Here is a 27,243-nt window from a genome sequence, read left to right as displayed (position 1 = left end):
GTAACCTATAAGGTACCTTCTGCTTGGTACACTCAACTAAGGTTTGGTGATTAAAATTAGTTAGTTCTGGTAACAGACTGGAAAAATGCAGCAGGTTCTCTTCTACATTACCCTGAAGATAACTTGGGTCCTCATGACAGTACCAGACTATATACACACCCAACCAAAGGCTGGACAACTTGTACACAGAGAGAGAAGGTGAGGCTGGGTTTGCCAGAGGTGGGTCTTGCCTGCCGTGTTTACCAACTGGAAATAGAGAGGTAAAGAGAATCCACGGTCTTTATGCAGATTATCACGACAATTACTGTAGTGAGTGATAAAAAGAAAAGGGAGGGAGGGACCCAATCTCATTTTTTTGTTTTTGAGGGAGAAGTTATCCCAAATCAGTAGTGAATACACAGTCTGATGGATTCTAGCCTCTCAAATTCTTACTGCTCCACTAGAGGTGGAGCAGGAAAAGGTAGAAGTTTCCTTCCCCACATTTCCCTAAAAGGGTAAAAGTGCTATATTCTTCTATTTGCTGAAGAGAAAACAGAAAAAGAGTAAGAGGGATTTCTCCTCTACATCTTTCAACTCTCAAGTTTAATTAAAGCACAAATTACCACTTTCTCCATTTTCCGGAGTCTCTCGTCCAGTTTTGCTAGAACTCCGGCTGGTAGATTCTGGACTGGTAGCTCGAACAAACATCTTCCATTTTCCTCTTTTAGACATAAGTCTACGCATTCCATCTTGAGATGCTGGCTGGCTGATATCAGAACACGGACTAGACCCTGACACACTACCATCTCCTTCCTCCAAGGCTCGCAGCTCTGCCTACAACGAACGGGAATTAACTGTTTACCAACATTTATTTGTGTGAGTAGCAAGAATGACAGCCACGTGTTTTTGGAATTTAAATCCTTTGAGGACAATAAGTATTTTTTAATACATGTTTCCATCAGGACTGAGCACTATGCTCCAAATTCTATTGTTATTCAATAAATGTTTATTCATGATTACAGTTAACAAATATTGATTTAAAGGGTATAGGTTCTAAAGATCCACGAACAAATTTTCTAATACATGTACACAAAGGATAAAGCTTAACTTTCGCTGGTCCCTCTCCATAGCTTCAAATTTTTCAAAAGGGAGAAGCTTCAAAGTGATTTACTGCTATAACACCTGTTAAGACTTCGCTTCATAGTCAAGGCAGCAGTAGATAAAACTGTTCCAAGAAAAATCAGGGCAGAAAATAAGTAAAAATCAACTTCTCAATCAGGAAAGTTTCCTGTGGACCATTTATCTTAGAAGGAAAGCACATGAAATAATGGGTTCCTCTTAAATTCTCCTGTTATCTCCTCACAAGGCCCACTTTTCTTTTATTTTTTTCGGCCACACAAAAGTCTGTGGAATTTTAGTTCCCTGACCAGGGATGGATCCCAGGCCCAGGTAGTGAAAGCGCCAAGTCCTAACCACTGGACTGCTAGGGAATTCCCATAAGGTCCACTTAACTATACACACAATGCCACAGGTGATCACTGGAAGTCAACTTGTACTTTAACTGTTGGGTTAAAAACCAAATTATCACAAGAATTTGCAATGCTTGTTTGTTAAGAAGCTAAACCAAAGATACATTACTTACTGTATCTATCCTTAAATCATAACAACGTTAGCCTTTATTGGTTGTCAACTACCAAAAGCATCATCAGGGACCCAAAGAACTACAACTCCACAGTTCAAGTTTTTATTACATAAGCATATCTAGATAGAAGGATAAGAAAAACAAAATCCCAATGATGGCTGTAAATTGAGCACAGCAATCCCAGAGTATGACACTTCCGAAGGGAGAAAATACATCTAACAAAAACTTCAAAAACTTACTTTTTTCCTTTCCAAAACCAGCTCCAGCTCCAGGGTATCTTGTTCTTCTTCCTCTTCACTTTCTCCAGACTGAACAACACTGCAAAGGTCCTCCTGAGTCGGGTCCTCCACACCGTCCAACAGACTTTCTTGGGGCTTTACTATTGTTGCTTCTTCTGTTGTACTTGTGTCTTTCTCTTCTGAAGCTGGCTCTACTTCTTTACAAATGACTTTTCTCCTCCATCTCTCTTCTTCCTCTTTTATTCCCTCAGGCAATAGAGGAGCAAGCAGTGATGCGGCCACCCCTTTCTTCTCCTCCTCATTATTTGAGAGAGCTTGAATTCCTTCATTTACTTCCTGTAAAGAATAAAATAATTTCTCTTAACTTTCAAAGAAATCTCACCTGAAATACACTACATTTAATTGTTTGTGTTAAAAACAACCATAATTTTCAGTCACTGGATATTCTTAAACACCACCAACTCCCATCAGATTAGTGTACATGTTTGTACCATTTTCTTTACACATGTATAATGGAAACATTGCTACTTGAGGAAGGCAGTATTACAGTTCTGGGTGGGACTCAAACATATCTTTTCTTCTATTCTCTGTACATCAAAAGGCAGACTAATAAGAAACAGAGGCAGATCTAAATAAGATCAGAATCTTGCCAGTTCAACACATGACTGGATAAATCTTCACCTTCCTCTTCTTGTATGATGAGATAACTTCACAAATATGCTGTGAAGGTGATTTAGAGGAAAGTGAAATATTTCTAAAATGAAATGTGTGATTACATTTAAAGTGTCTACCTCCTCCACTGGGATGTTTATTCTACCTCCCTCTTAGAGGTGTAAAGGTGAACTTATTCTGTAAAAGCATTTTTTGATACAACTCCCTCATCATTCAAAAATTCAAGATAAATTAAAATTCAACACATCCTCTCTGTAGAGTACAACTTACTTTTTTTTTTACTGATGAGATTATAAAAATGGTCGATTTAGTAGTAGTAGTTTTTAAGGTAGCCAATCTTTTTATTAAAAAAAACCCCATGGGCCTCCCTGGTGGCGCAGTGGTTGAGAGTCCGCCTGCCGATGCAGGGGATACGGGTTCGTGCCCCGGTCTGGGAGGATCCCATATGCCGCGGAGCGGCTGGGCCCGTGAGCCATGGCCGCTGAGCCTGCGCATCCGGAGCCTGTGCTCCGCAACGGGAGAGGCCACAACAGTGAGAGGCCCGCGTACGGAAAAAAAAATAAATAAATAAATAAAAAAAACCCCAAAAAACTAAGGTGGAATCCCAAAATACAACTATTCTGAAGCAGAGAAGGGGACCCGAAGCACTGCCTGCTTGGCTGCTCCCATGTCCTTCACGACGACTCAAGGAGCCTCTATTGCACCCTAAAGCTCCAAAAGAACCACTGAACTGGGTAAATGCTATAAATGTCATATAATAAACAGAAACAGATTATGTAAAACTTTAAGAAACAAAATTTATCCTGTTTCACATCTATGCTGTAAAATACTAACAGAAGGCTTATATACCTGTGACAGAGTAACATTCAAGTTCTTTAGAGGTGAAAATAAGCAGATGAGGTAAGTTGTAACACTGACCTTTTTAACTTCTCGCTTGGCTATGACCGGTGCACTTTTACTACTGGAAACTGAAATATTTTTCTCCTTAGTATACATGTCTGTATTTACCACAAAACTAGCTTCAGCACCTGTTACGGAACTAAAAAAAATATACTTAGCAAGAGAAACAGAAGGCAAATATTATCAGCAAAAGATAAGACTCTGATTTCCTTCTAGTAACTTCTTTTTCAAGTCTATTCTTACCTGGGCTGGTAATGTTGTAATCCCTGCACCTGGGTGGCAAGATACTGGGGTAATTCCCAAGTCACTTCATTTGTTTGTGTGTTCCAATAATAATAGCATCCTGTGTTCTCATCCCAGACCTCCTGCCAATCTCCCATCTCAATTCCAACTAGAAGAAAATGAAACAAATTTTAAGAAGCACATATTCCCGCACAACTCTGACCTCTATCTCAAGTCAACTCTAAAGCTGTAACAACCTAACACAGCACTGTTAACAACTGGGCAGGGCACTTCTTTGTTGTGGAGGCAGTCCGATGTAGTGTTCACCAGCATCCTGGCCTCTCCCCAGCCGATGCAGTAAACCCTCCTCTCACCACCCACTACCACCCTCTGCTGTGACAGCCAGAAATCTCTCCAAACACTGTCAAATGTTCCCTGGGGGGGTCACTCTCCCTTCCTCAGTCATCTTTGCAAACATGGTTTAAAAAAGCAGTTTGATAGTTGAAAAATGTATTTTGAACCCCAAAATACTTTTTAAAATAATGGCTTTTATTATTTACCCAGCATAATCTGCTACTGGTTAAAAGGCAAACAATTATCTTTCAGTAGATAAAAATATACCCTAGCAGTTCTCATTTTCTAAATACTGTATTTAAGAAGCCAGAATTCTAAAGTCTGGGGCTAAAGTATACAGGCTTTCACCTTTGGGAACCTCAATGCCTAGAACACCTTTAAGAACTGCACTTTAGATTTCTTTAAAACACAAAGGATCAAGTTTACCTCCTGCCAGTGAACACTGAGTATCATACTGCCACCCTGCAGTCTGGGTTGAGTCTGTCCCATTTGGAGTAGTGGAAGAAAGGGCAGATGTTGATTCCTTTGGCTCTGGCCGAGGTGGAGTTGGAGGTGGAGCAGAAGCTCCTAAAGGAGCTACAGGCTGAGGAGCTGTTATAGCATCAATCTCCTTTAGAATGAAAATAGTGACAAACGCATTAATCACATTAAACCAGAAAAATGGCCATCACTTAAAAAAAAAAAATCCCATACACACAGGGTTTTGACTTGAGAAGCTTAAGTCTCAGCTTCTCAAGTCAAAACCCTCCTCTTCCCCATTTTTCTCCTTAAAACTGTCACAAAAAGAGGAGAGATGGGGAAAGACTAAAAAAAAAAGGAGGAGAAACAGACACAGATAGACAAGTAGGCTAACCATTTGAAATTCAGATCCCAAAGTGGTTTCAATAACTAAAAACCCAAACAAAAGCACCACTAACCGCTAGGAAGTTGGCCAATGTACTATCAATATCAGTTGACTGGTTTCCATTTGCTTCCTTAGACTGTGCTGGTTTTTCTGAAACATCACTCTCTTCATCATCACTGTCAGCATATGCACCAAGTAAGCACAGGCCTCCTGGAAACAAAAAGGTAAGCAACGTTTATAACAATGTCAAAAAGTCCTAGGAAGTATCCAAGAGAAAATATGATTCTTTAGCCATTTAGTTTACTTATAGAACCTCAAAAAAGTCTTCAATGAACTACCAAAAAGAGGTGCAAATTGACTATGCACTTAGAACTAATAAAATCAATCTGCATAGCAACTTGACATCCTTTTCAAAATATATGCTCAATTATTCAACCTCATACTCCCTCTGTCAAAATAACACATAGTATATCCTGATTTTAGAATTTGTGGGCTTCCCTGGTGGCGCAGTGGTTGAGAGTCCGCCTGCTGATGCAGGGGACACGGGTTTGTGCCCCGGTCCGGGAGGATCCCACATGCCACGGAGCAGCTGGGCCCGTGAGCCGTGGCCGCTGAGCCTGTGCGTCCGGAGCCTGTGCTCCGCAACGGGAGAGGCCACAACAGAGAGAGGCCCGCGTACCGAAAAAAAAAAAAAAAAGAAAGAATTTGTTGTTTTACATGTCTGTCTCAAACAAGTAAACCAATTAGGGTTTAGTAAATGAAACAAGGAGATTTTCAAAGTGAAAAACAAAGCTCTTTTTCAATGATTTTTTTCCTCAAACAAGAAGTGACAAATTAAAACAGAACCTAACATGCTAGAGCCAAAACAAAAAAAAACAACAAAAACCCAGCTAAAACCAAAATTCCCACTCAAATGGTATTAGGTATGGCCTCTGTAATGCTGCAATGCAATTTCCTTCTTAAAAAAACTGAAGTTATACACTTTTTTACTAGTTGATCAATGTTTATTCCATTTCCTTTTGTATCACCTGTGGCTACTCTGTTACAATTAAGTGAGCATATATACCCTCTTCATATATCATTTTATTATAATAGGTATATGAAATATTTAAGTCTAGCTAGACTTTGCAGCTATTAATAAGACTAAATTTTTCAGTGCCTTGGTAACTGAACAGATTTATCAGGACGTAAAACCTAGTTTTCTCTGTCATAATTCTGTAAATAAATTCATGGATTCACCTAAACATGAACATAAATTGCTTCATTTAATCATACAAAAGTTCACAGTCATTGTTTTAGTCACATAAATCTCACCTTCATTATTTCTTTAGTATATAGCTATTTCCAAAATATTATTTTAAACTGATTAGGAAGATTCTTAAATGTATATTTCACAGTATCTCCATTTTCCAGTTACCAAATATATTATATCTCATTTTGGGGGTGGGGTCATACCAGTCAATTCTCCACATTTTCTGAACAAGAGATAAAGGTAGAACTACATAAGACATTTCTGTACAGAAAAAATCTGCATTTTAGTATTCAGCACTGAATACTAAAGGATGGGAAATTTATATTTTTATATAAACACACTTCTTAGTTCAGAGACAATAATAATCACTGGCCTTAGTTCTTTAATTCTATATCTTTTGGTAAAAGGTTCCAACCAGGTGAGCCGTGTGGAATTTTGACTACAAAATTCCCAAGCAGGGGTAATTCCCCAGGCTCTGAGTGGGTCTCTCGGGCAAGAGGTTTAGCCAAGGGCTTCCCTGGTGGCGCAGTGGTTAAGAATCCGCCTGCCAATGCAGGGGACAGGGGTTCAAACCCTGGTCCGGGAAGATCCCACATGCCGCGGAGCAACTAAGCCCGTGCGCCACAACTACCGAGCCTGTGCGCCTAGAGCCTGTGCTCTGCAACAAGAGAAGCCACCGCAGTGAGAAGCCCGCGCACCGCAACGAAGAGTAGCCCCAGCTCCCCGCAAATAGAGAAAGACCGCGCGCAGCAACACAATGCAGCCAAAAAAAAAAAAAAAATTTATTTTAAAAAAAAAGGTTTAGCCAAGGCTCCACCTAGTCTATTTTTTCTCTTCAACTCAGAGCTTTTCATATTACACACTTAAAACCTCTTCCAAACTCCTGATAACATAATGACAATTAAATAGCAAAGTAAATGAAAATGATTAAACGCAGCATTTGGGGGAACGACACGTACTTAATATTGTTAGAGACACCATAAGCTGATACAATATTTAAGAACAATCTGGTAACATATACCAAGAACTACAAAACTCTCCAAGTTTCTTATAGCTAGATAATCTCATCTCTGAGTATATAACCCTAAGAAATAATTACCACTTTTTTTTTGCACAAAGCTTTTAGGAGCCTCATTTATTTATTTTTTATTTTTTTATTAGTTTCTGCTTTATAACAAAGTGAATCAGTCATACATATACATCTGTTCCCCCATCCCTTCCCTCTTGCGTCTCCTTCCCTCCCACCCTCCCTATCCCACCCCTCCAGGCGGTCACAAAGCACCGAGCTGATCTCCCTGTGCTATGCGGCTGCTTCCCACTAGCTATCTACCTTACGTTTGGTACTGTATATATGTCCATGCCTCTCTTTCACTTTGTCACAGTTTACCCTTCCCCCTCCCCATATCCTCAAGTCCATTCTCAAGTAGGTCTGCGTCTTTATTCCTGTTTTACCCCTAGGTTCTTCATGACATTTTTTTTCTTAAATTCCATATATATGTGTTAGCATACGGTATTTGTCTTTCTCTTTCTGACTTACTTCACTCTGTATGACAGACTCTAGGTCTATCCACCTCATTACAAATAGCTCAGTTTCGTTTCTTTTTATGGCTGAGTAATATTCCATTGTATATATGTGCCACATCTTCTTTATCCATTCATCCGATGATGGACACTTAGGTTGTTTCCATCTCCGGGCTATTGTGAATAGAGCTGCAATGAACATTTTGGTACATGTCTCTTTTGGAATTATGGTTTTCTCAGGGTATATGCCTAGTAGTGGGATTTCTGGGTCATATGGTAGTTCTATTTTTAGTTTTTTAAGGAACCTAGGAGCCTCATTTAAATAACCAAAAGCTGTAAACAACTCAAATGCTCTCAAACAGGGGACTGGAAAAGCAAATTACAGCATAGTGCCAGATGCAATATCACTTTATGATTAATCAGACCATTATGGGATTACATAAAATAATGTTAAGGGGACAAAAGGTAACTCTAAAGGAATAAAAGATAAAATCAAGTCACGAAATAAGTTCTAATTACATCTCTGAAAATTTAGTCTATACATTAATAAAAACAGGCATGCATTTAGAATAACACACAAAAAAAATCTCACAATACTATACAAAATTGCACAATCTTAGAAAGCCAAAAGCCTCACAGGACCAGGCTTCTAGACTATTACTGAGAAGCTGTTGCTACTTGAAGCCGGAGGAAACAAGGCCATTCTTCAGAGCCAGTCCTTAGCAGTCTTTTTTGAGTAGTACTGACTCCTCAAACCTAAGTATGCTTACCTCTAATGGATGGTGCCACACAATTTGCAAATTAACTAATGATATCAGGCAGTAAATTATTTATTTCTTAGATATATACTTTACTTTCCTGATAAGCTTCAAACAGTAACTGTGCCTTATGCCCCTTAGAAACTCTATTATTTCCTCATAACACTGAACAGCGATTTTTAACTCTTTTGGTCATTGAAAGCTATTAACAATCAAAATGATAAAAGCTGTGGACCTTCTCTCAGGAAGACACACTTTAGTGTGCAATTTCAGAGGATTCACAGACGTCTGACGCTCATCTATGGAACCACATTAAATACCCTTTTCTAGAAGATGCCTAAATACTCTTGACTATCATGGTAGTCTGTTGGCCTAATTTAGCAGAACTTATTCTAAATTTTCCCTTAGATAATTTCACATGCATTTACCATAATATTTGTTAGCATAAAAATACTAGATATGCTTCTCTACTATATTAAAAAACCATACTTTAATAACTTAAAATTTAAATTTCATTTTTGTGCAAAGAAATTCAGCATGTTCATAGTGATAAAAGTAAATTCTTTAACTAAAATCATCTTTAAAAAAATATATCGGACTTCCCTGGTGGCGCAGTGGTTAAGAATCCGTCTGCCAATGCAGGGAACACGGGTTCAACCCCTGGTCCAGGAAGATCCCACGTGCCGCAGAGCAACTAAGCCCGTGGGCCACAAATACTGAGCCTGCGCTCTAGAGCCCATGCATCACAAGAGAAGCCACTGCAATGAGAAGCCCGTGTACTGCAACAAAGAGCAGCCCCTGCTCACCGCAACTAGAGAAAGCCCGCGTACAGCAACGAAGACCCAACGCAGCAAAAAAATAATAAAATAAATTAATGAAAAAATATATATATATATTAATTCTTGAGTATCTACTGTTTCACAAAGCCATGCAAATAATAATGGAAAATTGCTTCCCTTTTGTTTTTGTTAAACTTTTTCCTATGCGTTATACCAACTAGTAGGTAAGAAATGAATAAAGCTGATATATTCTTATGTTGCAGGATGAAGCTGAACAGAATGAAAACATTTCTGTTCACAAGGCACATAAAGTCTGAAGTGCTGACTGACACTGCAACCAAGGAAATTTCTCGTAGAACATTTAAATTCTATCCATCGCACATGATTCTTAGAAGACCCAAATGAAATAATATATGTAGTTTACAAATACAAAATGGTATTTCCTAGTTCTGAAATTTCTCTCACAACGTGGTTTTACCTTTTCTAACCCATACTTTTTTTTAAAGTGGCAAATAGGGGGCAGGGGGGAACAAGCATCTATTATTTCAGGTGTCACATAGTACAAAAAGTCGTGCAAATTCAGAAGAATAAAATTACTACCAATTATAGAATATTTAGTATCAAAGCATATTTTAATCTTTCAAGATACATAAAGAGTAGAGAAAACTAACATTCTTGGCACTTGCTGTGTTAGAAATTTATATATATTGTTCAATTTAATCATCAAAATAACTTAGGGCTGTAAGATCTATTTTACAGATCAATGATGTCCTGAGGTCTTAGTATGAATGCTAGAGTGGTGATTTGAACCCAGGTTTGTCTACAAAACCATCACTGCAAATATTCCTTCATGCTTAAAAAATATTCAGTAAGAGCAATTTTCAGCTGCACAAACATTTGCTAGGTACCAATCAAAGCTGTGTGTTAGAGAAGTAACATAATGAAAAGACACTGTTGGTGTCCCTAAAGAATGCCAAGATAGTGGGGAGCTAGAAAACCAGTTACAAAATAGTATCAGTAGAAAAAGTAGTACAAAGTAATCTGGGTACAGAGAAAAGGGAACAGCAAATTTTACATTGGTTAAGGGACTTCCCTGGTGGCGCAGTGGTTAAGAATCTGCCTACCAATGCAGGGGACTTGGGTTTGAGCCCTGGTCCGGGAAGATCCCACAAGCCGCGGAGCAACTAAGCCCGTGCGCCACAACTACTGAGCCTGCGCTCCAGAGCCCACGAGCCACAACTACTGAAGCCCGCGTGCCTAGAGCCCGTGCTCTGCAGCAAGAGAAGGCACCGCAGTGAGAAGCCTGTGCACCACAACGAAGAAGAGCCCCGGCTCGCTGCAACTAGAGAAAGCCCGTGCGCAGCAACGATAACCCAACGCAGCCATAAATAAATAAATTTTTTTTACATTGGTTAAAGTATATATACCAACAAGCCCTCACAAAGATTTAAAATTTCCATTTTATGGGAGGCATATAAATTAGCAACACTGAAACATTCATCAAAACACTATATACAAACACGGTTTGATCCTAATGTAGAAAAGATGGAAAAAAAAAAAAAAAAACTATACCTGTTGCTTTAACGGCAGTGGGCCCGGTGGTCATGACTGGTTTGGGAGGATTCTGAACTCTAGGAACCGCCACCACCACCTCCTGTTCATCTGGATTTTAAAAAGCGAACAAAAGAAAACTACAGTTAGACGATGGAACACAGAAAAAACTATACAGGTGACAAAACAATCTGTGACTTCTCAAGTCTAGATTTCATCAGTTTAAAAACAGGGTAGCTGTAATTCATCACTGACCCAAATAACTGGGAGACAAGAAAACAAGTATAACTAGAATCTTCCATTTGCCTAGTGGCTTTAACATTAAGAATTTAAACACCGTATCTAAAAATTACATCTGAAATAATCCAAAGTTAACACACATACACACACACACACACACACACACACAAAATAAATCTTCTCCAGGCTACCTGAAGGCTTTTACAAAAAGCACAACTAGAGTATTTTTTTTCGCAAGAACCACCCAACGTGATTTTTTTTTTTAACACCTGAAATGGTCGGGGCTTTTCCGGCGTCTGGCCCCTGCAGTATAGCACAGTCCGGTTATTCTTAACCCAAGTACCATTCTGGGGCTAAACACAAGTACTTGGGAACCCACAAACACCAACTCTCCAGGGATTTGGGGGAAACCTGCCAACTAGGAGTTACTTCCACTTTAGCTGGCATAATAAAAATGGTATGCTCACTTCTAAAGGGTCTCTCTCAGTTTCAACAAAAACGAAAAGGAAAAGCCGATGTCGTGTAGAAAACGGCAGGTTCCACGGTCACCAAGCCTAGGACGCGGCAACGCATACTCTCACATTTACCCCGTAAGTTATTCAAAGCCAAGAATAGACGTTGAGCAGACTGCGCGCCCGGGCCAATCCCTGCACCAGAGATGGCGCCTCTGGGTCGGCTCCGGCCGGGGGCACACGGCTCCACCGCCCCTTCCGCAGCTTTGGGCTCACGGCCGTCCTCACCGCAGGCCGCACGCAACAGGCCTCGGATGCCGACGCCGCCCGCCCGGGTTCCTCTTCCTCCTAGGACTCGCCCGAGAAGCCTAGGCCGCGAGCCCCGAGCTCGAGTTTCGGACGCCACACCTAGGCGCCGCGGCCCCTCAAGCACGCTTACCTTCTGAAGGTGAGTCGTCCGGGGCCGCGGCGGCAGTGACCGCGGTTGTCGTCGTCGGCGCCGCCGGGGCTGGCTGGCTGGGCGCCGCCGCCGCCGTCGAGTCCGGCTCGGTGTCGGGTTCCTGCTCCGGATCCCGGCCCGGCGTGCTGCTCCGCGGACCTGGCGGAGAGAGCTGCAGGATGGGCCTACGGCCGGGTACCGCCCTGGACTTCTTCCCCATCGCGAGCCCGAGCGCGAGCTGCGAGCGTCGGGCAACCGAGAGGGGCGGGCGTTCGGCGCGGCGCTGCGTAATCAATATTCATACACTGCGACACCGCCTCCTAGAAGGATCTGCTTTTAACCGGCGGAGCGCGCGCCCGCGCAAGCGCCTTCGGCCTCGTACGCTCTTCTGGCTCCTCCCCGGGGGGAGGGAGGACTTTAACCACGGGGCTAGGCGATTGGCTGTTTTGACACTTTGAAGAACCCGGTAGCCAATGGACAAGGAAAAGGGGTCAGAGTCAAGCCAATAGTACGGAAGGATGTGAGTTTAGACTTGCTTCCAATTACGTCAGGCTCCACCCATGCGGTTTTTGCGGAGTCTTTTCTCTGCCGTCTTGTCCTCCATTTTGTACCCGTTCTTGCCTCTGTGTTTCTTGTCGTTTGTCGCCTAGGAAGCTGTGCTGCTTTCCAGGCCCTTCCCCAAGTTTCACCCTGATTATTGTGGCTTACTTTGGGTATAACATTAAACATGAGGTAAAATAGTAGGTCTTTTATGGTTTTGTTAATTTTTTCTTGGGGCACAAAGATGACGTCTCATCGTGTGGCTTATCAGGTGGAAAAATATCACTAGACATAGTGCATACGAGGGTAGAGCCTAAATTGTGATGGGATACAGGAGCCTTCCCAACGTGGCCGCTTTAATAGACTTATCTTCCTTTAGCACTCTCCTCTCCCCTGTCCCATTCTGGAGCCAGCCACTCGGAGCAGTTCTCTCACCTTTATTCCTTCACACTAGTTGGAAAAACTACGGCATCGCGTGGCAAAATTATTTTCCTTCCTCAAGACCCATTGCAGGCATAACATCTCTGAACCTTTTATCTCAATGCTGAGCCCCTCCCTAGCAACTTGACTTACCGTTGATACTCGTCTCCCACTTCTAAATTGAGTTTGAGGAATCCAGTGGTATATTTTTGGCCGCACCTCCCACCAGGGATTGAACCCACGCCCCCTACATTGGAAGCTCAGAGTCTTAACCACTGGACGGCCAGGGAGGTCCCCAGTGGTATATATTTTTATATTCCCAGCGCTCACTCAGTTCTTGCTAGAGCATGCTAATAATATGTAACATTTATTTTATTGACCACTTACTATGTGTCAGGTACCGTCTAAGGACTTTATATGTAGAATTGCATTTGATTCTCACAACTTTATAGGGTAGATATCATTATTCCTAATTTATAGATCATATTCCTCATTTATAGATGAACCCTTAAATTGGTTGCTGAGTGCAAAAGCCATGAAAGCAGTGACTTGTCTGTTTTGTTCCCAGTATTGAAATGCACTTTCTGGAACACAAGCACTCAGTTTTTGAATGAATACAGTGCTTGAATATACACAAACTAGAAATAAGTAGCAAGAGTTCTTTCCTCTTCTTACCTATGGGAGGAATATCTGGATTAGAGTGTTTTGAGATTAGACTCCCAAGACTTCTGAAAAATTAACAGCTAGAAGCAGGGGAGACTATGCTGTTTTGAAGCTGTCACCAATGTTTTTTTCTCTCTTCCTTTCTTTTTTTCTGATTTATTCATTAAAAGAAGCGTTGAAATACAGTAGTTGTACATAAGAGTTTTGAAGCCAAACATCTGGATTCAAAACTCAACTCCAGCACCTTCCAGATGTGATTGCTATGACAAGTTTTTCTTTTTTTTTAAACAAATTTATTTTTGGCTGCGTTGTGTCTTCGTTGCTGCACGTGGGATTTCTCTAGTTGTGGTATGCGGGCTTTCTCGTTGTGGTGGCTTCTCGTTGCAGAGCATGGGCTCTAGGCGTGTGGGCTCAGTAGTTGTGGCTCTTGGGCTCTGTAGCACAGGCTCAGTAGTTGGGGTGCACGGGCTTAGTTGCTCAGCAACATGTGGGATCTTCCCTGACCAGTGCTCGAACCCGTGTCCCCTGCATCGGCAGGTAGATTCTTAACCACTGCGCCATCAGGGAAGCCCTATGACAAGTTTCTTAACATCCCTAAACTTGTTTCTGCAACTGTAAAATGTTAGTGACAGTATCCATAGAATTGTTGTGAAGTTTAAATTACATCATAGTTTTAAGCTCTTTGCAATTCAGCCAGGAACAAAATAAGCAATTATTCTATAGTAGCTATTATTACTACTAATGAGCATTTTGTTTACATGAAAGTCCAGATCCTATTATAAAACTGGCTGTAAACAAGTTGAGATTATGAGCTAAACCACAATGCATAGAAATATGAAAGGCTGTTTTCCCTGGGGGAAATTTATATTTTTGGAGGTAGCTGTTAATGTTTGTAGCCAGGGTTCTCGACCCCGGCTGTTTAGAGAACCATCTGGAGGGAATTAAAGCAATATAAGAATCTGAATCACGGGTGAGAGTGCAGGGCTCATATCAATTTTATTTTAAAAAGCTCTTTATTTTAATGCTTAGCCAGGGTTGAGAACCACTGGCTTTAGAGACATGTTTTGCTGTTTTTGGCCTCAGAGAAGGTATTAGGATCTGAACCAAGAATGGACAAATCATGGCTAAATTATGCCTGCTTTTTATTTATTTATTAAAAATATACATTTTTTGGGCTTCCCTGGTGGCGCAGTGGTTGAGAGTCCGCCTGCCGATGCAGGGGACGCGGGTTCGTGCCCCGGTCCGGGAGGATCCCACATGCCGCGGAGCGGCTGGGCCCGTGAGCCATGGCCACTGGGCCTGCACGTCCGGAGCCTGTGCTCCACAACGGGAGAGGCCACAACAGTGAGAGGCCCACGTACAGAAAAAAACAAAACAAAAAACAAACAAACAAAAAATATATATATACATTTTTTGGCTGTGCTGCATGGAATATGGGATCTTACTTCCCCCAACCAGGGATTGAACCCACGCCCCCTGTAGTGGAAGCATGGTGTCTTAACCACTGGACCGCTGGGGAAATCCCAGGCCTACCTTTTAAAGGGTTGAACAAACAAAACAAAACAAAGAATGTATGACAGAGGTCTGCCCTGGTGGTGCAGTGGTTAAGAATCGACCTGCCAATGCAGGGGACATGGGTTCAAACCCTGGTCCGGGAAGATCCCACATGCCGTGGAGCAACTAAGCCCATGTGCCACGGCTACTGAGCCCACATGCGGCAATTACTGAAGCCCGTGTGCTCTGGGGATGGCGTGCTGCAACTACTGAGCCCGTGTGCTTCAACTACTGAAGCCCTTGCACCTAGAGCCTGTGCTCCGTAACAAGAGAAGCCACTGCAATGAGAAGGCTGCGCACTGCAACGAAGATCCAGCACAGCCAAAAAAAAAAAAAAAAAAAAAATCCTGTGATAAACCATGATGGTAAAGAATATAAAAAAAGAATGTGTATATGTAGGTATATATATATATATATGTATATATAACTGAATCACTTTGCTGTGTAGTGGCAATTAACACTGTAGATCAATTATACTTCAATAAATAATCAATTTAAAAAATATGTGACAGAGAACTGTGTAGACTACAAAACCTAAACTACTTATCTGGCTTTTTTTTTTTTTTTTATGTCTCCACACAGAGTGAGTAAACATGGTCAGTCACTCCCTTTAAAGAAAAATTACGCCTGCTCTTTTTTTTTTTTTTTTGCGGTACGCGGGCCTCTCACTGTTGTAGCCTCTCCCGTTGCGGAGCACAGGCTCTGGACGCGCAGGCTCAGTGGCCATGGCTCACAAGCCTAGCTGCTCCACGGCATGTGGGATCCTCCCGGACCGGGGCAGGAACCCGTGTCCCCTGCATCGTCAGGCAGACTCTCAACCACTGTGCCACCAGGGAAGCCCTAGGCCTGCTCTTTGATTGCCAGGGACCTAAACAGCTCTGGAATTACTGAGGGTGTTTTGGTTGTGGTGATAATGTTGTTTTAGTAAAATCAAATTATCAGAGCTTACATTTGACAAGTGAAACCTGGGAAGAACAATCATTTAAATAAACATGCATTTTCAAATATATTTAGTTATAATCACAACTGGTGGGCGATGTCTTTACTCTGTATTTGATGTTAATTTCAAAAGCCAACCTTCCTAATCCATATTAAAGCTCTGGCTTTTGGAACTTCAACATGAGGTATGCTGTAGAGGAAGACTGTACACAGAAGTCCCAGCTTCAGCAGTGTAGAATGAAGTTTTAGGGTTGTGTGTGTTAATTCATCTAAATTTTATCATGTAAGAAATTAATAAACTGAAACCTCAGACTTCCCTGGTGGCACAGTGGTGAAGAATCGGCCTGCCAATGCAGGGGACACGGGTTCGAGCCCTGGTCCGGGAAGATCCCACATGCTGCGGAGTAACTAAGCCCATGCGCCACAACCACTGAGCCTGCACTCTAGAGCCCGCGAGCCACAACTACTGAGCCTGCATGCCACAACTACTGAAGCCCGTGCACCTAGAGCCCGTGCTCTGCAACAAGAAGCCACTGCAATGAGAAGTTGGCTCACCGCAAGGAAGAGTAGCCCCCGCTCACCACAACTAGAGAAAGCCCTCGTGCAGCAATGAAAACCCAACGCAGCCAAAAATAAATAAACAAACAAACAAACAAAAAGGAAACCTCAATTAAATAGTCTTGGGAGACTAGGACTGGGAGCTCTCATGCCCTGGGATGATAGCAGAGCTCAATAGGAAGAAAACTCTTCTTTCCTAGCAAGGTCTCAGCCAATGAAAAGCCATGTGCTTTGTTTACTATAGCTCTCCCAACTTCCCCGGCTCCTTTCCTTGCCCTGGGGGAACTTGCACATGGCATGCCATGGTTGCAAGACCCTGGATTGCAATTGTCTGATGATTCCGAATATATCTATCTTTGCTGGAGAAATAACTGGCAGTATATATTTTTTAGGTCTACAGTCATTTATTGTCTCACTCCCAACTGGGTGTACTTTGATCAATTCAGTTCTGAGGATAAACCCCAGGAGGTAACATCAGGTTTAAGGGCTCAGTCCCACACAGGACTGCCCTTACTACAGAAGCCAGCTCCACATGAGGTCTCCATGCCACTCACACTTCTTTCTGGCTATAATATCAGGGGTTCCCACGACCTCCTCACATTTTTTAATTCTCTAGAAGCATTCACAGAACTCAGGAAAGCACTATACTTATGATTCCAGTTTTATTATAAAGGACACAAGGTGAGGGACTTCCCTGGTGGTCCAGTGGTTGGGACTCTGCGTTCCCAATGCAGGGGGCCCAGGTTCAATCCTGGTCAGTGAGCTGGATCCCACATGCTGCAACTAAAAGATCCTGAACGCGGCAGTGAGGATCCCACATGCCACAACTAAGACCCGGCGCAGCCAAATAAATATTTATTAAAAAAGAAAAAGGTACAAGGTGAGGTGTGGGAGGGAGCACAGAGCTCCCATGCTCTCTCTGTGGAGTCATCATGTCACCCTCCCAACACATTAATGTGTTCTCCAACCAGGAAGCTCTATTCAGCCTTGGTGTCCAGTTTTTACTGGGACTTGATTACATAGGCATGGTTGATTGACTCACTGGCCACTGTGACTGTGGCTGAACTCAGTCTCAAGCCCCCTGCCCTGTCCTTCTGGCCCAAAGTTCTAACCCTATATTCACTATCACAGGGTGGGTCTTCCTAGGGACTAGCCCTATCCTGAAGCTATCTAACGGTCCCCCTGCCAAGAGTCACCTTATTAGCATAACAAAGACTTCCTTCACTCAGGAAACTACAAGGGTTCTATGGTTCTATAATCTCTTTGCCAGGAATAGGGGAAAAAGACCAGACATACTCTTTATTATACCACATTATTTGACCTTGTGTGTTTCATGGAAGTTCATTTAAACCATGAAGCCTCATTTACTGGAAGAAATACCTACTTTTAGTCTCTAGAAACTGGCATAGGTCATTTGAACAATAAATGTCTTTTGATGTTGGAGTTCTGTTCAGACACAGAAAGGTATATTCTTGTGGCTTAGGGTTAATGACGAGCTGATTATGTTAAAAAAATAATGCAGGACTATCTTTGTTTTTAGGTACAAAATTGGAAAGAGCTGCGAAGATTAAAAGAAATGTTAGTGCCGCGGAGCAACTAGGCCCGTGAGCCGCAACTACTGAGCCTGCGCGTCTGGAGCCTGTGCTCCGCAACAAGAGAGGCCGCGACAGTGAGAGGCCCGCGCACCGCGATGAAGAGTGGCCCCCGCTCGCCGCAACTAAAGCCCTTGCACAGAAACGAAGAACCAACACAGCCAAAAATAAATAAATAAATAAAATTTAAAAAAAAAGAAATGTTAGAATTTTCTATAATATATAGTGTTCTAGTAGAAAAAACAAGTATTATCAGGTTGAGGTAAATTAGGTTAATTCTGTTACCTAGAATGTGTTCACTGACGGGCGGCTCTGTAGAACAAATGAGCTTTCTTAGATCACAAAAATCATAGCAATAAACTTGGTAAGAATGGTCAATATGAAACTCTGTGTGCCATAAATTCTATTATTAACAGAAATGGTACCTACTGTACCTTTCCACAGGCTGGAAAGGTGTAACCTTACTAGTTACATTATGCTAAATTATTTAAGAACTATGAAGTTTTCCTCCAAGAGTCACACCTTTATTTAATGGTAGTTAAGCACTAAAAAAGAAGGGACCCCTTTTAATAACAATTTGTAATCAGAAAATTGCCAGAGTTGGAAAACACAAGGAAAGACGATGCTATTAATACATCACATGGTCCAGAAAACAAAACTGCGGACTCAAAGTGATGAGAAAAGTGAAGTGAAAGAATGTGGGCACCTTCTTTCTGTTCTGGTTGGATTTCAAAGTGAGGAAGGTGGAAGAAAATTGATAGAAGAGCTGGGCTGGCTCCAGCATGAGTTCTAGGTCTTGAACCAAAACAGTGAGGACAGGAAAAGCTGGTCAGTGTCTTATGAACTGCCACCATGGAAACCACTGCTTTGATCAACAATGCAAATGAACAGCTTTCTGCAATAGGGCCAGTCTTGAGCTACTTCTTATCTTTCAGAAATGGCTACAACAGGGTTTGAAATTTTTCGGGCTGTAGGTTATCATCCATTAGTCACTCATGAAAATATATCAAGTGAGGATACCTATTTTGTGAAAGCTTTCTCTTGGTTATATATGTGTATACAGGTCAAAATATATTTCTCGCTACAGTTGGAAGCCACAAGTTTATGGAGCTGGAAAGGCAAGACCTCTTGCAGCCCCTAATTGCATCAAACACTTCACATTTATCATGGCAGAGATAATGTGAAAAAAGAGTCACATATCGTAATATCTACCAATAATAGTACCACAGGGAAACTCACACTGTTATTTAAAATATATAATGTAAATATGGTATTGACATAAAAATTAAATGCTTATGAAAAACTCAAGAAAGATCAAAGGGCATACAAGCAAGTACTATACAGATGGTTTCCTTAAAAGATAAATTTTAATATACAGAATAAAATTCAAGAGTTTATTTTTTCACGTCCCCCCAAGTTTGTGGCCACGAATGCTTCTGAATCTGAATAGGAAAGTTTATATTTTGGTCCAATACGTTACTAGACTGCCTGTATGATCAAGTCCGGCTTGATTATCATAAATCATAGAGGTTAATGGAATTTACTTTGAAAATCTATTACTTTTACAGATGATAAATTTTCAATTTTTTCTTAGCTAAGTGTTTATTCCACTTTAGCCTGAGAACCAGATTCAAGATATCTTCCTTTAAAAATAATTTTTAAAAAAGATATCTTCCTTAACAGCTGGTCATCACGTTAGGCTTAATCTAGGCAAATTACTTAATACTTTATTGAAGATCCTAAGAAAACTCCACAATAAATAATGAAAAGGGTATGCAAAATCATTAGCCTCTGTTTGCAATACCGAAAATACATGTCAGTTCTGGACCAAAATAATTACACTGAAATATAAAAAGTGATAGGGAAGGATGAAAGGATTTGCAGTGACTTTTGGTGGTCAGCTACAACGAACCAACAACCATCAGCTGTTTTGGAAAGTGTAGGTGGGTTTTAATTCGCAGATAAAGAATGTCTTCGGTAGTTTAAAAAAATATAAACTCTACAAAAGCTTGTGAATCGTATACAAAAGCAGCTGTCTGAGACCAAGGCTGAAAACCAGAAACTGTGTGTTAGCACCACCAGCAAGCACAGGTCCTGTGACTCATCTGCCCTTCTTTCCTGTGCGGAATGCAGACCTGGCTGATGCAGACATCAGTTACAGGTATAAAAACCGGCCTGGAGTACAGGTTCCCTGTTGGGTAAAGTCTTAAGCCCTAAGAGGCACCAAGCAGTTACAAAGGCTGGGCAACCATCCGGATCACAAGTTCCGACGATATAATAAATCCCGTGTTGCCTTATCAACTTTTTGCTGGTAGTCCTCCAATTTGTCAAGTATTTTCTGGGACAGCTGTAGGAGAAAAGAAGGGAATCATTGGAGAATAGGTCAAGGACTGAAAAGGACTACAGTTATCAATCATTTTGACCTCAGCAACCAGATTTCTCCTAATAAAGTTGTTAGCCATTGTGCTTCATTTAACCACCATTCAGTATAGGAGTCTGCTCTGTGACTCCACTGATATAACTGGACTTTTCTGCTATATACAATCCTCCAACCCTGTTTCCCTAACGAATTTCTAAATGTGCAAATCATACCAGTATTTTTTATTTTTTTTCTTTCTTTTTGCGGTACGCGGGCCTCTCACTGTCGTGGCCTCCCCCGTTGCGGAGCACAGGCTCCGGACGCGCAGGCTCAGCGGCCATGGCTCACGGGCCCAGCCGCTCCGCGGCACGTGGGATCCTCCCGGACCGGGGCACGAACCCGCGTCCCCCGCATCGGCAGGCGGACTCTCAGCCACTGCGCCACCAGGGAGGCCCCGTACCAGTATGTTTAATAAAAGCTTTATTAGCTCTCTTCCCAGAACCAGAGAGGTTATATCTGATTTAACCAACCATCTCGTAAAGGGATTTGGCAGCATGCGAAGGGCAATAAACGGCTTTTGCCCTTTCCTTAACCCTTGAGAACCAGAAAAGCAAGCGTTAAGGTGTAACTGCTAGTGCAAGGGCTTATATAAAATGCCCCAGGACAGGGCTTACTCACTGCAATGTTGTGACTGTTGGCACTGTTCTCTCCCAGAGCCTGCAGAAGCTGATCAATGGAAGAGTATGGGAGCCACACCACTGGAGCCGTTGCAGACAGTGGGAACTGAAAAGAAAAATACCTATGATTTGAAGAAAATCTGAGAAGTGGACCATTTCCTCTGGGTAGCTACTTCCACAGGATTCGATAACGTGAAATGCTTTACTTGTTTTCACAACAAGAAATTGTGCGTGTAGGCATGCACGTGCACACACACACGTGTGCACACGGTACACGACTGGAACCCCCCCATCTCTTTTCAGCTGGGGAAACTGGTCCTTTTCTTAGTTAAGTCAAATGTATTTTTAAATTCATATCATCTTTAATCTTAAAGTAGGGCTAAGGCTGATTAGGGATAAACACACCAACAAAGCTCTTCTCTAAATTGTCAATGAACGATACTATTTCCAGTCTGAAATTTAGATGTAAATTATCTGAAAAAACTTTGGAAAAGGAAAGTGTGATAATACAGAATTAAAAGGAAATGCGGATACAAGCCCACCTCAATTCCAAAGTACTGATGTCCTTTTCCCAATACAGCGTCCACGTATTCTGAAACCAAATCCACAGCTTCTTCCAAAAGGTCATAGTTTAAGTAGAGACGGAGCAACTCAGCAGCGTCAACCTTCTGTAAAAAGTTAGTGATTAAGAACATTTACCAATTTCCATCTTAGCTGGGCATGGACCAAAGGATGCTGAGTGTCTGATTCCCTGGCATTTATACTTTTCATTACAAATAAATGAACACCTTGGTTTACTTATCTTGGGATGAGGGTCAGATTCCCAAGAGCCCAGTTACCTCTGGGCACCCTGTGAGGCCCCTTCTGTTAAGTGGCCTTCCTCACCTGTTCTGTGATCTAAGACACATTTTAATTCTTTCCTACTTCGTTTCCACAGTAGTAAGTCAACGAACCTTCCCAGAAATGCTGAATACCAGAGATAACATAGTCACATTAATTCTCAGAAACATATGAATGACAAATGAGAAAGAAGTTAAAAGAATCACCAACTTTAAATGCTTGAATTACATTTCTATTTAACTCAGGGTGAGAGAAAAGTGATACAGCCTCAGTTTGGAAGGCCTATCCTAATTATGTCAATTATGCTTTCTATATTCTGATTTGATCACAATCTTAACTTTTATCATCTTAGCTGCCTTCTCTACTTTCTAACTTAAAAAAACAGGTTAACTTTCTTGACCTTAAGCTTTATATTCTCTTTTCCTATTGTGCCCAATGTATTTCAGGTACAGTAGTTCTCAAACTTAGCATGCATCAAATCAAATCATGACCTTGTTAAAATATAGATCCTGGATCCCAACTCCAAGGTAATTTGATTCTGTAAGTCTGGGATGGAGCCCAGGAATCTATATTTTGAAGAAGCCCACCATCAAAATAATTTAATGCAGGTGGCCCAAGGACCCAATTTTGACAGAAACTGAAAGAAACACTGTTGTAGAATTTGAAAAGAATTCCACTCACTCCTGTGAATTTTTTTAGTAATGAATAGTGAATGCTGTGTTCCATATATACTCATTGTTCTAAATACATACTCATTGTTCAGTGAGCACACAAGCATGCATTAACTTAATCACCAAACAGGGAGAACTTTAAATCTAAACACCCAGTACTTCACAGGACTGAAGTAAACTGTTTTTAGCTAAGACTGAGAAGCTGTAAGTATATAAGTCGGTATATTTCCATAAATTGTCACTCTATCTTTTCCTTTTTAATCATCTCATGAAGTTATTCAGGACGATAAAGACCAGATTCTTACTCTCTACAAGTTAAGATACCACTTACCTTATAACTGTTTATAAGCCAGTTAGGCAGAGGCACTCCATGAGACAAGAGCTTGTTGATTACACAGTGGTGATATAAGTTATTCTGGACTTTGTACTTTTCCAGGTAAGTTGATAATAGCCTCCATGCTTCATCTGTAGCACTTGATAAAAGGAGAAAGGACTTATGAGTTCCAGATTCTTAATAGATAATTATAGTACCATTCAAAACATGTATTTACATGGAAAAAATCTTTAGACACTCACAACAGAATTGATAATACAGCTAAATGACAACTAACATTATTAGGGCCAATGTGACTTAGGGGTGGTACTAGAAACTAGATGACTTGGATTCTTGTATTTCCCAATAACCACATATTAACTCAACTAAACAATTCACTTTACTTGTTTGTTCCAGATTTCTAAAACAAGGAAATTGGCTCAGACCACTATTTCCAAACCTGATCACACATTAGAATCATGCAGTAGTTCTGATTTAGAAGATTAGGGTGATATCTTGTAATCTGTATTTTGATAGTAATTCTGGTGTTAATTTAGGGTTTGAAAAATAATGTCAGAGGTCCTCAAGACTGTAAAATGCTATAATTCTCGAGTGCTAAGCTGCATAATACAAATTAGAAATGCAATTCAGGAAAGGGAAGTTTACTGAGGGTTAGGGTTGTTAGAGAAGGATTCTGAAGACGCTGAAGTGCATTCAGGTAGACACTGGGGAAGGATATGGAGGGTGAGCCCTTGCAGGGTTGGATGAGGACTAGGGCTGTACCTAGACTCCTTAGTGGTGATGACTGATGAGAGCTGATTGGCTGCTAGCCAGGCCCAGGCTTCTGCTTGGGCTGCCTCTCCTCCAAACTGCAATTTGATGCATCTGCAATGAAAATGGTTCCACACAGAGTAAATTAATTTGCTGAAAAGCACCACATTATTTTGCTACTGAAACTGGAGACGAGAGGACAACTTTAGCTCTAGTCTATTACTAAATTCACCCTGGGTACTGGCCCTTCCCTCTCCTCACAGCCACACAACTGGATGACCCACGAGGCCATTAATAAGTGTTGAGATTATTTACTTACAAGAGAAAATTGATGATGAAAAATTCTGATGGTGGGCTTCCCTGGTGGCGCAGTGGTTAAGAATCTGCCTGCCAATGCAGGGGACATGGGTTCGAGCCCTGGTCCGGGAAGATCCCACATGCCGCGGAGCAACTAAGCCCATGCGCCACAACTACTGAGCCTGCGCTCTAGAGCCTGGAAGCCACAACTACTGAGCCTACGTGCCACAACTACTGAAACCCATGCGCCTAGAGCCCATGCTCTGCAACAAGAGAAGTTACCGCAATGAGAAGCCCGCTCACTGCAACAAAGAGTAGCCCCTGCTCGCTGCAACTAGAGAGAAAGCCCGTGTGCAGCAAAGAAAACCCAACGCAGCCAAAAAAAAAAAAAAAAAAAAAAAATCTGATGGTTTATTTCTAACTCACAAACAACTTGACTAATATTTAGGTATAATGTAACTTCAATAAGAAGTACTTTTTAACAATGTTTGCAGGGGCCACTAGATGTCCTAAAGGATTGAAGAGAACATATGCCTTATCTAAATGTACACCACTATTTAACCCAGGTTATCTACTGTCATGTGGCCATGTGGGCTCAGGAAGGCCAGATCTGATTTCTCAAAAGAAGCTATAAATCAAGATAAAAAGAAGAAAAAAATCATTGTGTGTATTACACAAAAACTGTTCTTTAAAGCAGGCTTATAGGATACCTATAAGGTATAGGATATAGGTATCCGATACCTATAAGGTATAGGGTATGGCTCGTGTGACTACTGCTTCACACTAAGCAACAGTAGAGTATTTTTGCATTCGAAAATTAAGATTACAGAAAGACAATTTCATACATACTTGAAAGCAAGTCCCTCAAAGACTGGCATTAAGGGAAGCTTAAAAGTCTGGCAGAGTGATATGGCAGTGTCAAAGAGGCCAGCCTGAACCAAGAGAGTGACCATCTCCTCTGCTGACGAACTTCCTGCGGAAATGGAAAAGAGCTATTTAGTGCACCCAATGGCATATGGCAATGAACTGAACCCAAAGACTGCTTCCTTGATGAATACCTCAGAATAACAACGACATGCTTTAATACCCACCTCGTATACTATGTCCACTGCCCGGCCCTAAAATATGCTGTCGGTGCTGAATGCCTACCTGCAACCGTGACTGCTGAGGGATCATGCTGAGCTAGAGTGAGGCGAATGCGAGCCAAGGAACACTCTTTCTCCAGATCTTCTAGTTCCAGGATTTCAATTTGTCTAGTTGCTATAAGCCAAAGAAAAACATTTTCAATTCCCAAAGTACAAAGGAAGTGCCTATTAGACTAACTCAACCTGTCAATATCCACTAAAAATTAAGTAACATTCAGCTTTAATTTCATGAAGGTGGGCAGAAAACAAGGGGTTCAATAAAAGCTAACTTGAAAAATAAAGCAACATCCCAGTCTCACACCACAGCTGAGTCAAATCAAAGGACTCTAATGACAACAGCTGCAGATGAGGAGGCGCTTGCAAGGCCTTTCACAAATAATTTCAATTAACTCTTACAACTGTGAAACACTGCTATCTTTATGAGTAAGAAAGGAGCATGCCCAAAGTGAGAGGCAGGATTAAAACCAACTGTGCCCAACTCTAGAGCCCAGGCTCTTTGAGGAAGGAAATCATGCCTCCATGGTAATACCAAAGGAGCCTGATAAAAAAACCTTTGGTACTGAGCTGATTTAAAAACAACAAACAACAAATGCGTGCACACAACACACACACACACACACACACACACACACTCTCTCTCTCTCTCTCTCTCTCTCTTTTTTAAGCATTTTCATTTCCCATACAGGCATACAAAGTTTTCAAAGAGCTACCAGACAATCTTTAGCACAATACTGAAAATAAACTACCAAGAAGGAACTTTACAATATTTTAATAATATAACTACCATACATATACAATATACTACAATATAATTATACATAGTATTACAACTACTATCCAAAAAATAAATATAAATAATACTACTATAACAATATAATTGCTCTTCAGCAAAGAATCAGCATGAGATCCCTGACTCACTTGGGGCAGCTGTGCATTCTCCATCATGATTCCTCTTAGGGGATGCTCCAGGGCGATCATACTGAAAAGACAAAACAATAGATATAACTGTGAAAAATTAGGGTTTTTTAAAAAAATTAATTTTATTTTTTGGCTGCATCGTGTGGCATGTGGGATCTTAGTTCCCTGACCAGGGATTGAACTCGTGCCCCTGTGGTGGAAGTACAGAGTCTTAACCACTGGACCGCTGGGGAAGTCCCTGAAAAATGAGTATTTTATTTTCATATCATTTTTGTGTGTGTGTGGGAACTTCTATTTTTTTTATTATTATTTTTAGATGCTGGGGGTAGGAGTTTATTAATTTATTTATTTTTGCTGTGTTGGGTCTTCGTTTCTGTGCGAGGGCTTTCTCTAGTTGCGGCAAGCGGGGGCCACTCTTCAGCGCGGTGCGCGGGCCTCTCACTATCGCGGCCTCTCTTGCTGCGGAGCACAGGCTCCAGACACGCAGGCTCAGTAGTTGTGGCTCACGGGCCTAGTTGCTCCGTGGCACGTGGGATCTTCCCAGACCAGGGCTCGAACCCGTGTCCCCTGCACTGGCAGGCGGAGTCTTAACCACTGCGCCACCAGGGAAGCCCCTCATTATTAATATATACCCTTTTTTTTTTCATTAACTATGATCCAGAGCTTTCAGGCTTAAATTCTCTCAATGTAAATTATGTTTATTTCAACTAGCACAGCTCTTCTCACAAAAGTTCTGTAACTACTAGACAAAGAAATGGAGTTGTTTGCCAACTTGGCTCACTTAGCTAAAATATGTTACTGAGTCCAAGGACACAGATTTGATCTCCATATAAACCACTTGACTTTCCTTGGTTTCAGAGTTACATTCTCTACCCATAACCCTGGGAAAAAGCATAGTACATTCAGGAACTATACCATACAAGTAGCTGGGAGTATATGACCCCATCAGCATGACCAAAAAAAACACCTCACGGTTCACCTCCCCTAAAATAGTAACAATAGATTAAATTAACAAAAATGAATGAAATAAAAGCAGCTACCATTTACTGAGCACTTTCTGCAGGCCAGGCACTGTCACTGTTCTAAGCACTCTACATGAATTATCTCATTTAATACCCAAACAATCCTATAAGGTAGACATT

At 41.4% G+C, this 27,243-nt stretch overlaps 2 protein-coding genes across 3 annotated transcripts in view; both read right to left on the bottom strand.

The window, feature by feature from the left end:
- FNBP4 (formin binding protein 4) overlaps positions 1-12,127 on the bottom strand; it is a 39,378-nt gene extending 27,251 nt beyond the window's left edge. The window contains 8 exon segments of the mRNA XM_082626539.1: positions 603-813; positions 1,861-2,196; positions 3,451-3,571; positions 3,676-3,823; positions 4,435-4,618; positions 4,926-5,062; positions 10,735-10,824; positions 11,845-12,127. Of these exon segments, the coding sequence (XP_082482665.1) occupies positions 603-813; positions 1,861-2,196; positions 3,451-3,571; positions 3,676-3,823; positions 4,435-4,618; positions 4,926-5,062; positions 10,735-10,824; positions 11,845-12,064 (1,447 nt within the window). The 5' untranslated portion in view covers positions 12,065-12,127.
- Positions 12,128-19,458: 7,331 nt separating this feature from the next.
- NUP160 (nucleoporin 160) overlaps positions 19,459-27,243 on the bottom strand; it is a 52,623-nt gene continuing 44,838 nt past the window's right edge. For both annotated transcript variants that reach the window (XM_082628304.1, XM_082628305.1), the window contains 8 exons: positions 26,102-26,162; positions 25,188-25,298; positions 24,888-25,011; positions 23,754-23,855; positions 22,989-23,130; positions 21,689-21,814; positions 21,148-21,252; positions 19,459-20,457 (listed from right to left, as the gene is read on the bottom strand). In XM_082628304.1, coding sequence (XP_082484430.1) covers positions 20,368-20,457; positions 21,148-21,252; positions 21,689-21,814; positions 22,989-23,130; positions 23,754-23,855; positions 24,888-25,011; positions 25,188-25,298; positions 26,102-26,162 — 861 coding nt within the window. In that variant the 3' untranslated portion in view covers positions 19,459-20,367. The remainder of the gene's footprint in view (positions 20,458-21,147; positions 21,253-21,688; positions 21,815-22,988; positions 23,131-23,753; positions 23,856-24,887; positions 25,012-25,187; positions 25,299-26,101; positions 26,163-27,243) is intronic.

The sequence above is a fragment of the Mesoplodon mirus genome, assembly GCF_964341445.2.
Source record: "Mesoplodon mirus genome assembly, chromosome: 7".
Lineage (NCBI taxonomy): Eukaryota > Metazoa > Chordata > Mammalia > Artiodactyla > Ziphiidae > Mesoplodon > Mesoplodon mirus.
This window is presented reverse-complemented; position numbering and strand designations above follow the sequence as displayed.